Here is an 11,611-nt window from a genome sequence, read left to right as displayed (position 1 = left end):
AAAGAGTATTGCCAAGTCAGTAAAACACTTGAGCCAGATACAAATTTTCTCATACAGGCAGTCTCTCTCTCTCCACAACTCCTGTTCACTGCCTTTAGCTCTGATTTGATCTTTTCTTTCTCCCTCTTCATAACCTGCAGCTCACCCTTCTGAACATCATGCACACTCCTAGTCAAGTGAATTTGTGGCACTGTGAAAATCAGCTGAGTGGCACACTGATCTGGTGTTACAGCAGCACGAGAACCAAGGGGCTTTTCCTAAACAGCTGCACTGCTCCTATAGCTAAGGAGATCAAGGTGCAAGCAGGCAAGGAAGTGCCCAACTCACTTAACAGCAGATGAAGTGAGAACAGACAGATATGTGGCTTTCAAATCACACTAGCTCTAGCAGCATGCAGCAGGAGATAACTTGTGCGAATGTGCTTGATAATTGCTCAGATGTTACTGCATCAAGATTATCTCAGAAACCAGGGAACATTTATCAGGTGTTAATATGAAACTAAACAAATTGCAGACATATTCTGAAGTGAAAAGGATCTTGCAGGCCTTTCCCATTCTAACCTCCTTCCTTTCTTCTGCACAGTTATCAATTTTCTCTTGGACTATTCCCATGGGTATGTCTGACAGTCTGAGGAAGATTTGCAAAAGCAAAACTGGTATCAAGGCATCTAACTATCTTTGAAATCCAATGACAAAGTACCACAACTACCATTGGTATTTTTGAAAAAACAACAGCATCCTATCTCTTTCCAGGCCCTAGGCATAGCTCAGAGTCTACTGAAGTCAATGATCACTGAACTTCAGACATCACCTGAAGTGACACTGCTGGAACTCCTGCTGCTTAGAAACATTTAATAAATGTTCATCAGTATCATTTTCATGCACTGTTCATCAGTATCATTTTCACGCACTTTGCTTCTATCACAAATTATATCATCCTGCAACAGGATATCAGAGTGGCTGTCCCTCATTCACCATCCTAAACTGACACTAGTCTATACACAAAACTTCACCCAGAAGAATAGGGCTGTAATTTCAAGTCCGTATCTGGGTTAGATTAGTCAATAAAAATACATATTTTCCATCATCTGAGCATTTGACCCATTTATTTCCATTGTTTGCAGGGCTTAGACTAGTAAATTAGATTTTAAGAAACTAGACACTGGATTAAAGAAATCTACCATTGATATCAGAAATACTAACTGATAATGAAATTATTTCACTGAAGACCACCTTGAAACCTGATTTATATCAGCAGTAGAAAGACTAAGGGCTTTTAAAATAATTTTTTTTAGAAGACGCAACTCTGATGGTTCGGACTTACAGACCAGGACTACAGTTGTTTTGCAAGATTTTAAGAGCATTGTTATTACTGTCATACTTCAACCATTTTTAAAACAATGTTTATTTTTAAAAGAAAAGCCCTTGAAATTAAACAGCTATATGCAGTTGATACACTGGAAAAAAGTAGAAATACAAGCTTTCTTGCATTGCTCTGCTTATGCGCTTTTGGATGCTGACACTACTCATGGGGGACATGTAATACTGTCTTTCTACCTCATCTATCTTTCACTGAAGACAGCCTATGGTGAAAGCAGCTACTGATACTATTAAGGTATTTAGAGGTATAGACCCTCATCTATAAACATCTATAAAGCTGTTTAGACAGAAAAAAATGTGTCCTCTCAAACTAGCCTAACCCATCTTACAGACAATCACAGCTATTTGCATGTTCCACTTCTCACATTAAATAGATGGATAGTGCTTAATGAATTATAAAACATTACATAATTGGTTCATTGCTGTGTTGTTACAACAGATCTATGTTAAGACCTTCTTGATAAAACCTTCCCCAGAGCTCCTCTTGTCAGCTGTAGAGGACACAGAGAGAACACAAGTGCTCACTACCCGTAAACCCTTGTTAGCTCCAAACGTGTCAGGCACAGTAAGGTGCAACTTACAGACCATGGTATTTGAGAAGCTCCAGCTAAAACTGAACCAGGGCATAACAGAGAGAAATAATATTGCTCTCATCAGGGACAGAACCTGTTCCCAAATGTTAAATCTCAGCACCTTGCAAGAACAGATGCTAAAGGACTTTATTAGGTGAGTTCCCAGAATACATGAGGTGGAGAACTCTCCTTAATTTTTTCTTTTTTCCCCTCTCTGGAACACCAGGACAGAGATTTCAGTAAAGAAGAGAAACCTATTTCTGATGGACTACCTTTTCTGTCTTGTCACTCTATGAGAAAAGTGAGAAGAGGGTTTAGTGCTTTACATTTCCTAACTATTCTTCTTTCTGAATGTAGGTCACCGTATTTACACTGTCTTGAGCATGATTTTTTTCTTATTTAATTCTAGTTTGACACACATTTTCTAGTTTCATGTAAATTTAAAGCAATTGAGAAGCTGCCTTCAAAGAATAACATTAAAGAAAAAACATCCAAAAGCAGATGTCAAACATTTGGCAATTTAACATACACAAAAGAAAACCTACAGCTGCATACAAATACAGAATGTACAGCTGCTGCATAAGATTTTCTTCCTTTTGCCTCTCTCCTCACTAACCAGAATCAGAAATAGATATTTGTAACCGTTTTACTGGAGAAAAACCCAGCCCAAGAAACACTCATGAGGTAGGAAATGCCAAATTAGGTGTGCTTCATACAACCAGAATTGATACCCTTGTATCTAAGCATGATGATAGCATCCTTAATCACTGAACATTAATTTCTCAAATACTGTTTCTGTGCTACCTTTTTGAATTTTTCAGATCCTTGATATACGGCACTACGCAGGTACAGAAAAATTGTCATCACCACCAGGCCAGCATCAATGTGCTTCCAAGACTTGGTCTAGGGGAAACCAGCTCTAACAGCTCTAAGACCATCTCCTCCTGTGGGCAACAAAAAGTCCTGCACCAGTTCCAAATGCACCACCAGCACTCAGGAGTACTGTGGCACAAGGCCATTTATTGCTGTGACTGCTCACCCTTGAGGCCATGGCCAGAGCAAGGCCAGCTGCCAGGTGAGAAAGGTGGGAGGCAATCCCCAGGAGCATGCTTGAAGAACAGTCTTTGCTGTCTCCAGGCTCCAGCTAACAACAGCACTACTGAGGTCATGAGAATGGGCTGGTATCCAGAGCATTAATGTGGGAGCCCTGGCAAATTATACTGTGTTCTAAAAACATTTGAGGGGTTGGAGGGGAGAGAGGAAGGAAAGGAAGTGAAGGAAGAGAAGCAAGGGAAGGAAGGAATGAAAAAAAGAGGTGGAGCTCAGCACCAGCACAAAGAGAGCAGGAATTGCCCTGGTAAAGATCAGTCTGAAAATGCACCGCGATGTTAGCCTGGAGTTGCCTGTATGGCCATCAGTGAGCTTTTATTCAACACCTAGCACACTGGTCCTTGATCTGCAAGAAGCCTGCAAAGCTGCAGTGAGCCAAATAATAAACCAAATAATTTTATTCATTTCTTTCCTTCTCCTCTCACCCCAGCTCACCAGAACACTAGAAACTCAGACTTGACCCACAAATTTCTCTGTACGTGCATAACTCCGTGGTAATCTTCCTACTGAAGTCTTTGAGACAATTCATAAACTACACCATCCTGAACTTGCAGGACTGAGCCATAAATTTCTCTCTTTAGCAATGTTGTTATTCACACATACACTGATTTTTTTTTTTCTTCTTCTAATGAAACAAACAGGGAGGATTTTATTTCTGAAATTCAATCTAAAATAATGCCTTATGAAAGCAAAGCACCTTTGTAGGCTAGCATCAAAGGTTGCTACAAGGCTCCATGGAAAAACATGATTTTTTTTTGTTTGCTGATGCAAATCCAGCAGAATCAAAGAGAATAAAAATGTAGCAATAATGCTGGTTTCCTGGTCCTAGATGGTCCAAACCATCTAGGTTTTTGATTGCTAAGCGAATGATCAAAAATATGCTGGTTTCCTGGTCCTAGATGGTCCAAACCATCTAGGTTTTTGATTTCTAAGCGAATGCTCAAAAAAAGTAAAACCAGAACTTGCTTCCTCAAATTGTTTTAACATAAATATATTTAGGCATTAAAACTGTTACTAGCCCCTTGAAAGTTCATTCCTAGGACTAAACGATTAAGGCATGAAAACAATTGTGTTATTCATAAGCCCAGATAAAAAAATCTGTAGACTATTACTAGGTTTCATCTCATTTTTATGACTCCTCAAATAAATTAATCACGTAAGGTTAAACGCAACATGGGGATTTAAGCTCTCCACAGAGACTGTGAAGATTGAAAACATAAGTCAAATAGGAAGAAAGAAAGCTGAGATAATGGATGGTTTATACCAGTTTACTTCAAAGCACTGAGAGATGGCTGAAAGTGTTCATATACAGTGAGCACTTATTCCAGAAGAAATAATAGAAGCCTCTCTTACCAAACATGCAACTGTAAGTAAAAAACTCACAACTTCTACAACTACTTCTCCAACTGCACAGATTTTCTATTATATCAAAAATCTGCTAAGTATTTGCTGCAAAATCATCAGCCTTAAAACTACCCTTAAAGTAGCAAGCCTGTGGTTGTCCTGATAACTGGCAGTATTGGGAGATTTGGTTAAGAGTCTTCCATGAAGACAACTACCTTCTCAGCAAAGGGCATATGGAATTAGTCACACTGCACACTATTAACAGGAGTCACACATGATAGTGAATGCACACTATCACATTTTCAGAGATAACTAGAAGCAATTTCTCAAGTTCTATTTTTCTTGTTCTGGATATGCAAGAATAATTTTCTTTCTCACCAAGACACTGCTTTAGCATAAAATGTGGTGCTATCCACACATTCAGGTGTTCAGAAAAAATAGTGAAGACTGGTCATACATCCAAATGTGGGGTTTTTGCTTCAGAATTATGTTTTATGTGTTGAAGGTTCAGATAAGTGCAATATTGCCATTGTACAAACATTTTGCCTCCCCCCAAAATTATGGTATCTTTCTTAGATCACAATTAAAAGTGAGATGAATTACTTGATTCTCTGCCTGTGCACCTTATAACACCACAAGTAACTAGTTTCAGCAAGATTCACAAAGTTTGATCAGAGGAGACTCAGGACTAGAACAAGAAAATTCTGTAGGTCAACAATGGAATTTATGAATAAAAGACATGGGAAAGCTTAGGTAGTGGATATGTGAAGGTATGTTGCTCAGTTTTATACACGCGTCAGCAACACAGTAAAACCGTGCTGCCTCATCAGTGTTTAATTCATTTTTTTCCTATTTTTTAAAATAGTTCGCTTTCCTTTGTAAAAAAAGACCCAAACAACAGGGAGACATGAATAGCTACACAAAACCAACAAAACTCTCTCTGTAATGTTCTGGTCAATTGCATAAATAAATAAACCAGAAAAAAAATCCAGTTTAGAGTAAATTTATATGGTACTTGTAGCAGCAAATCAAATCTCTGACTTGAGTTTGATTTTCCTGCTGATTGTGCCCACTTGAATGGAAAAAAAAAAGAGTAACAAAGTTATGATCATTTATAAAATGCAGGTGTCATATTTCATAGCCTCTGAATAAGAAGTGTCCGAGTACTGCAGCAAATGTCATCAGTGCACTACGGCCTCACTTTTGAGGGTCTCTTAGTACAAGGTGTCCTACTGTCTGGAGACACCTGCTACACAAACCATTAAATTGCTGGAAACCTGGCATGAGAGCACAAGGTAAAAGCAATTGAAAAAATAGTGAGCTGATGCTTCTTGTCAGGCAGAATCTGTAATTCAAATGTTTGTTGGAAATCTTTGCTATCTCCATACAGAATAAAACAGTAAAAATAATGCAGTCTCATGGGTCTCACAAAAAACCACATAGTGTTTTTTGAAGCCTGCCGTTATCTCCTCAGGCTACAGCATAGCACTGTTGAAGAGAAACAGGTGACTTTGGAGAATTATGGGCTAGAACTAGTTAGAAGTTTACAGCTGATACTGGCAACGACTGGGAAAAGCATTTCAACTAAGTGTGAGTTTTTCAAACAAAAATTTCCTTTCTCCAGAGAAAATACCAAGTTTTGAAGAAACTCCCAGAAGTCTTATTCCCACCATCTTTTTCTGCATGAAAAAATCTCCCTTAGGTTTATGACCAGATCCAGTGATAACAACATGAGATTTTCTTTACTGAAAGTTTTTAAGTGGATGAAGCAACTGAGAAAGTTGAGCCAAAGACAATCAGTGCATCATGCTCAGAGCAATCAGAGTAATAATCACTGAAAGAATATGTTCAGAATTCTAGATAATTGTATTATTATTATGAAACATTATAAATATATATTAAAAAACAGTCACAAATGCAGGCATGTCACTAACATTAACTGCAGGTTTACTTCTTAAATATTTCAGACATCCTACCTCATTATTGACTTCAGCAGGTTTTTTCTTTGTTTCTCCAATGTCCAAATAGCTGTGGAAGGACAACAGTAATGATTATTTACAGAACATCTAACTTACACAATACAAATATTTCTGCACTTTTTTCATACATGAAGCTCTTAAAATTCACCATGCCTCAACATAAAAAGTAACCAATTCAAGATTTTAATGGAGTGTTAATACAAACTTGAAAGCTAGCCCTCTGGGTTAATACAAAACACAGGGGAGAACCAACCATGTACCTTCAAGTCACTGGTGATTAGGATAGACTGTCAATAACTCCCTTGTCAGAAAGAAGCTCATGTACTACTGTGAGGTGGATTAATAAATCTCGGGACAATATCAACCTACCAGAGTTTTCAAAGTCATTATCTTGCCTCTTAGTTTCTCACACTAAGTCTCTGATAGATTTAAAGCTTTCCTCCATACCCAAGTTTAACCCAGGGCATCAGCTAAAGTTTAAAAGGACCTACACCACTTGTATTTCAATAGGATGTGGACACATCTGAACACTGTATATCCTGGTTTCTCTTGGTTGTGATGAACCATAGCATCTTTATAATTATTTTATGAATATATAAAACACAAACCTCAACTGGACAAGAAAAAAAATACATCTATTTGAATAATGTTGCTCTTCATCAGAGTACATATTCCCACAAAAACATTAAGCATTAACACAAAAGTGTTAGTTAAAACACACAGTGATGGACACTAACTGTATGTTGCCTTTCCAAACAACAGGAATTAAATAAGTCTTCAACTATAAGTAACCCATAGACCGGCAAACAGGCAACTGTCTAGGTACCCAGACTACACCAACTCCTTTCCCTTGTCAGCACTCTGAGAGCCATGAGAGCAGCTCTTCTCACAAATGCAGCTCTCAGAAGCTGCTGGCACTGCAAGATGTTTCTAGTTCTCAGCACTGTAGGAAGAGACACCTTTGCGGGCAGTTATAACTCAGTACAGCAGCACCTTTCAGCACCTTCTGCTGAGAGTGGTAGATGCCCAATCTCTGGAAACATTTAAGGCCAGGTTGGACGGGGCTCTGAGCAGCCTGATCTAGTTGAAGATGTCCCTGCTCATGGCAGGGGGGTTGGACTAGATGGCCTTTAAATGTCCCTTCCAACACAAACTATTCTGTGAGAACAAAAATGGCTGGAGCATCTATTCTACACCGGGAGCATCTAATCCAACATCAGGTGACCTGCATTTGTTACAGGTTCTCCCTAATCCCTACTTCCAGTGGGAAACCACAGGTGCTTTGGCAGGCTTTTAAGACTAGAAGACGCTATCTGAGAATGTCAGGAATACCTGATGGCAAGCATCAGTGCAAGGCTCACCAAAGGACCTCAGAGCCCATAATACATCTGCAGCCTTCCAGTTTGTAGCTAATGACTAGAATGAGATTTGTTTGCCAGAGGAAACTTTTCTGCCTGGCCAAAGTTGAGAATTCATGAGACCTGCATGAAGGTATAGAGGCAAGGGGTGGGGGGGGGGGGGAAGAGAGAGAGAGAGAAAGAAAAAGCATTGTTCATTCTTTGAAGGAATGGCACTTTTTTATCATGGTACCACAGAATGGTCACATGGATTTCAAGGCTTCAGTGTATGGGGACAGTAAGACATAGCAAGGCTTCCAGGCAATGCTTGAAAGTGCATGCCAATGCTTTGAAAAAGGTAAATGTAGCAATATAGGACCATGTTTAAAAACAAAGTGTCCAAGCCTCATGTTTAAAAACAAACAAAAACAACTGTTGCAAGCTTCTCCATGTAAAAAGGAACGAGTTCTCTTGAGACCAAAAAAAAAGAAGTCTTAAAAGCCTGCAGGACTGAAAAGAAATAAACACCTCAGACAAAACAATTTCAACAGCCTATAACAACAGCTACTGACTGTGATTCTTGTTTTCTGGGCGTCTGTGAATTACTTGGAGGGGAGCTAAGAGGACTGACAAAGAAAAGCAAATATATAGTCAAAGGTTTAAATTCACTTTACAGAGGTCTGGGCATTCAGTTATCAAATTTCAGGGATCTACAAATCTGAAACGGTCTAAATAGAGCCAAAAGCTTTTCTTGAGATAAGGGCACCCAAAAAAATCCCAGACCAAAAACTTTACAAAAGTATTCCCATGGCTAAGAAAGCAGAAATATTTCCACCCAATGACTACCCGAGCCAGTGATGAAACTACAGTGTTGTTTAAAGAGACACTGCTGATGAGAGGACAATCTGCCATTAACCAATGAGGACAAGATACAAGTAAATAGGCAAAGGAAGGAGGAGGGCAGAGTAGCATGCTGGAAAAAAGCTAAAAATCTAAACCAGTTCCAGCCTAGACAGTTTTCTTTCAGGAAATTGAGAGTCAGGGAAGAACTCCACAGGGATGCAGGCCCGAATGTGCATTCTCACTCACAACTGCAACAACTACAATATACCAACACAGCTCACTGCATATACACAAAAAAAGCTTGTATTCACTTAGCACACCTGTAAATGACAAAACAAGCTGGGAAACTTGATACATGTTATGGAAATTCCCAACATTGGCTAATAATCCTTCCTTTAAAGAAAATTTCTACATATTTTTCTAAAAGCAGAACTTTAAAATACTGATAATTTTTATTTAAAAAAAATGAAACTTATCAGCAATTTATATTGACTACATGCCCTCAGAAGTATCTATCTGAAGATGTTAAGATTCAGGGCTTGGAACGACAGAGGTTCACATACTAAAGGTGAGCACAGTTTAGTCTAGAATTCACTGTGAACAGGAAAGTAAAAGATTCTGTTCTCAATATAAGGCATCTGAGAGGAAACAAATGCACTGCTCAAAGTCGAACAATGACACTTTCGGCTTCTGCTTCTCCTTGGATACCCTCTCCTTTCCACTATGCTCCCACACATCAGTGCCACAAGCCTCTATTTCAAAGTTCAGCCCTGCATAGTCTATCACAGCAATAAATGTGCCCAACAAGCATCACTGCAAAAAAATTGTAAGAAATGTACAAACTTCTTGCTGCTATCAGACCAGATTCAGATCCTTTAGGGCAGATGCTTTGATCTCCCACAGCTGCAACTGCTTTACCTTTGCCTATGCCACACACACAAACATATGCTCTTTTCTTTAATTCCTTCAATTCCTTCCAGAAAACCATCCCTTTCAATTACCCCCTCCCCCCCTCCCCAATCTTTCTGGCTAATTATCATTCTGTCTACAACCCAGTTAAGAACAAGATCAATATTATATCAGTCTGTCTTAAATAATGCTTGTAAAAGCACTGCCAACATTTACAGCACTATATAAATAAATATTAATAGTGAAGAACTCCAACTTTGAATGTAGAAATGTAAAAGTTCTCGGTCATCCCATTCATCCTCCCTACAGCACAGGACTATGGCATACTATCAAGGGATATATAAATCAGTCTGCTTTTACTGAGTCCTTTAGGTTAGCTTTTCTTAAAAGTATTCTCTTCATTGACCTTAAATACTTGGGTATCTTGTTGCATGTTGCAACCTTAAAAGTCTGAAAAGCTCTCACCATAAAACTCTGACCATAAAATATGAAATTACAAAAAGAAATGCTTTTTCCCACCCAAAATAGATTCAGAGTGCCCAATTCTCTACACAGTGCATGCTAATGCCAAACACGTACTTACTTTTAGCCTGTCTGTTGAACATAAAACACATTCAGGGAGGTGAAACATGATGGGCTGACAACTAACAACTTTAAGCCACAGAATCACAGGATTTAATACCAAAAAGATAAGGTACAGTTTTCTTGAGAGCTGAGCACTGCATTTGACATGGAAGAGAGTACAGAAAGGGGCTTATAATTTAGCCTGTCATACATCTTTCTCTTTAGCTTTGCAACTGAAGCACAAGAAGCTTCAATAAATCTTCAGAAGCAGTGACAAAAATGGCAAGAGTGCTGACAGAGATTCTGTTTGTTACACACAGGGTTTTGTCCTGAAACATCATGAGCTCTTCTGAAAAATGTAGTGTCCTCAACTCTACACAACCAAGATGAGTGAGGTCCCGTAAAGCTGGTAGTTTAATATATAAATTCCCAACCACCTCCAGATGGGACTGTTAATTGTGAGATTTTTTTTTTAATTCAACTGTAGGAAAAATGCCTACAAAGACTGAATAAAACATATAATTAGGCAACTGAGACCATGAAATTCACTGCCAGAATTAAGAACCATTACTGATCACATGCAGAGCCACTTGGAAAACACACCTAAAAGCCCAGATCTCCACAATACTCTCCCAGTCACTCACTAGAAAACAGAGAAACTGACAGCTTAATTCTTGGTGTTTAGGCAGGGAAAAGAAAGCAAACAGTCATCTTTTAAATAACAGGAGGGACTGAGCTATTTTGGTCATAAAAAGGCTATATACCTACCCAAAATGAAGTGATGAAGAGGTGGATGGCTGGGTAGAATATATTATAATTTTTTAAAATAAGCAAGAAAGGAATTAAATTCCTTTTGTGTTGGGAAGTAAGTTCTCAGGCTCATCAACTTCATGGCAGGACTGTCAACACTCCACCTTTCTACAGCTGTTACCACTGAGCACAAATACTGACACTCACCCCTCAGTTAAGCACACATATCACAACATGCCATTGCTGCATGTCCTTGGGGTTAAAGGGCTGTTTCTCCTCTACCATCATGTCAAGGAGATGGCACTGTGTGACTGATGGCAACAGCTCACCTCTAAAGGTCTTTTGCAGTTTTATCTGTTAAAAGTACCTTTCTTTTTTCCTTGGGTCACAGCTTTCAAGTCCTCTTTGTCCAATGCCTAATAAAAGGGGTGGGGGTTCCTCTGAAGTATTGCCACAGAGCCAAACCACAAATGCTGATATTCAAGTTCCACATAAATCTTATGTTACTTTGTAGCCACTCACTTGAGTTTCTTGAAGGCTTCCCTGCCACCAGCCACATACTGCTCTCCACTCTGAAGCTCCTCCAGCTGCCGGACACGATGCCCACCCCGGGGGGTATAGATGTTACGTACAGCTCCAAAGGGTGCTTTCACCCCGCCTGTCACCTCTTTCAAGAAGACCTCGAAGTTGGACACCTTCTTCTCATTGATGACAATGCGTCGCCCCGGGAAGAAAGGGTCCCCGTTGCGATACACCACCACGCTCTTCACCATCGGCTGCGAGAGCCAGGACGCCTTGGTGCCAGGACTAGTCATGGTCGGTGG

At 39.3% G+C, this 11,611-nt stretch overlaps 1 protein-coding gene across 1 annotated transcript in view; it reads right to left on the bottom strand.

Moving 5' to 3' along the window:
* The window catches only part of DCDC2 (doublecortin domain containing 2), a gene marked incomplete at its 3' end in the record, with an annotated part of 57,958 nt that extends 46,356 nt beyond the window's left edge, over window positions 1–11,602 (bottom strand). The window contains exons 1-2 of the mRNA XM_010290765.1: window positions 11,310–11,602; window positions 6,382–6,433 (exon numbers count right to left, since the gene is read on the bottom strand). Coding sequence (XP_010289067.1) covers window positions 6,382–6,433; window positions 11,310–11,602 — 345 coding nt within the window. The remainder of the gene's footprint in view (window positions 1–6,381; window positions 6,434–11,309) is intronic.
* Between the last annotated feature and the right edge of the window lie 9 nt (window positions 11,603–11,611).

Source organism: Phaethon lepturus, unplaced genomic scaffold (genome assembly GCF_000687285.1).
Source record: "Phaethon lepturus isolate BGI_N335 unplaced genomic scaffold, ASM68728v1 scaffold8247, whole genome shotgun sequence".
NCBI classification, from domain to species: domain Eukaryota; kingdom Metazoa; phylum Chordata; class Aves; order Phaethontiformes; family Phaethontidae; genus Phaethon; species Phaethon lepturus.
Note: the sequence above shows the minus strand (reverse complement) of the source record. Positions and strands in the feature narration are given on the sequence as shown.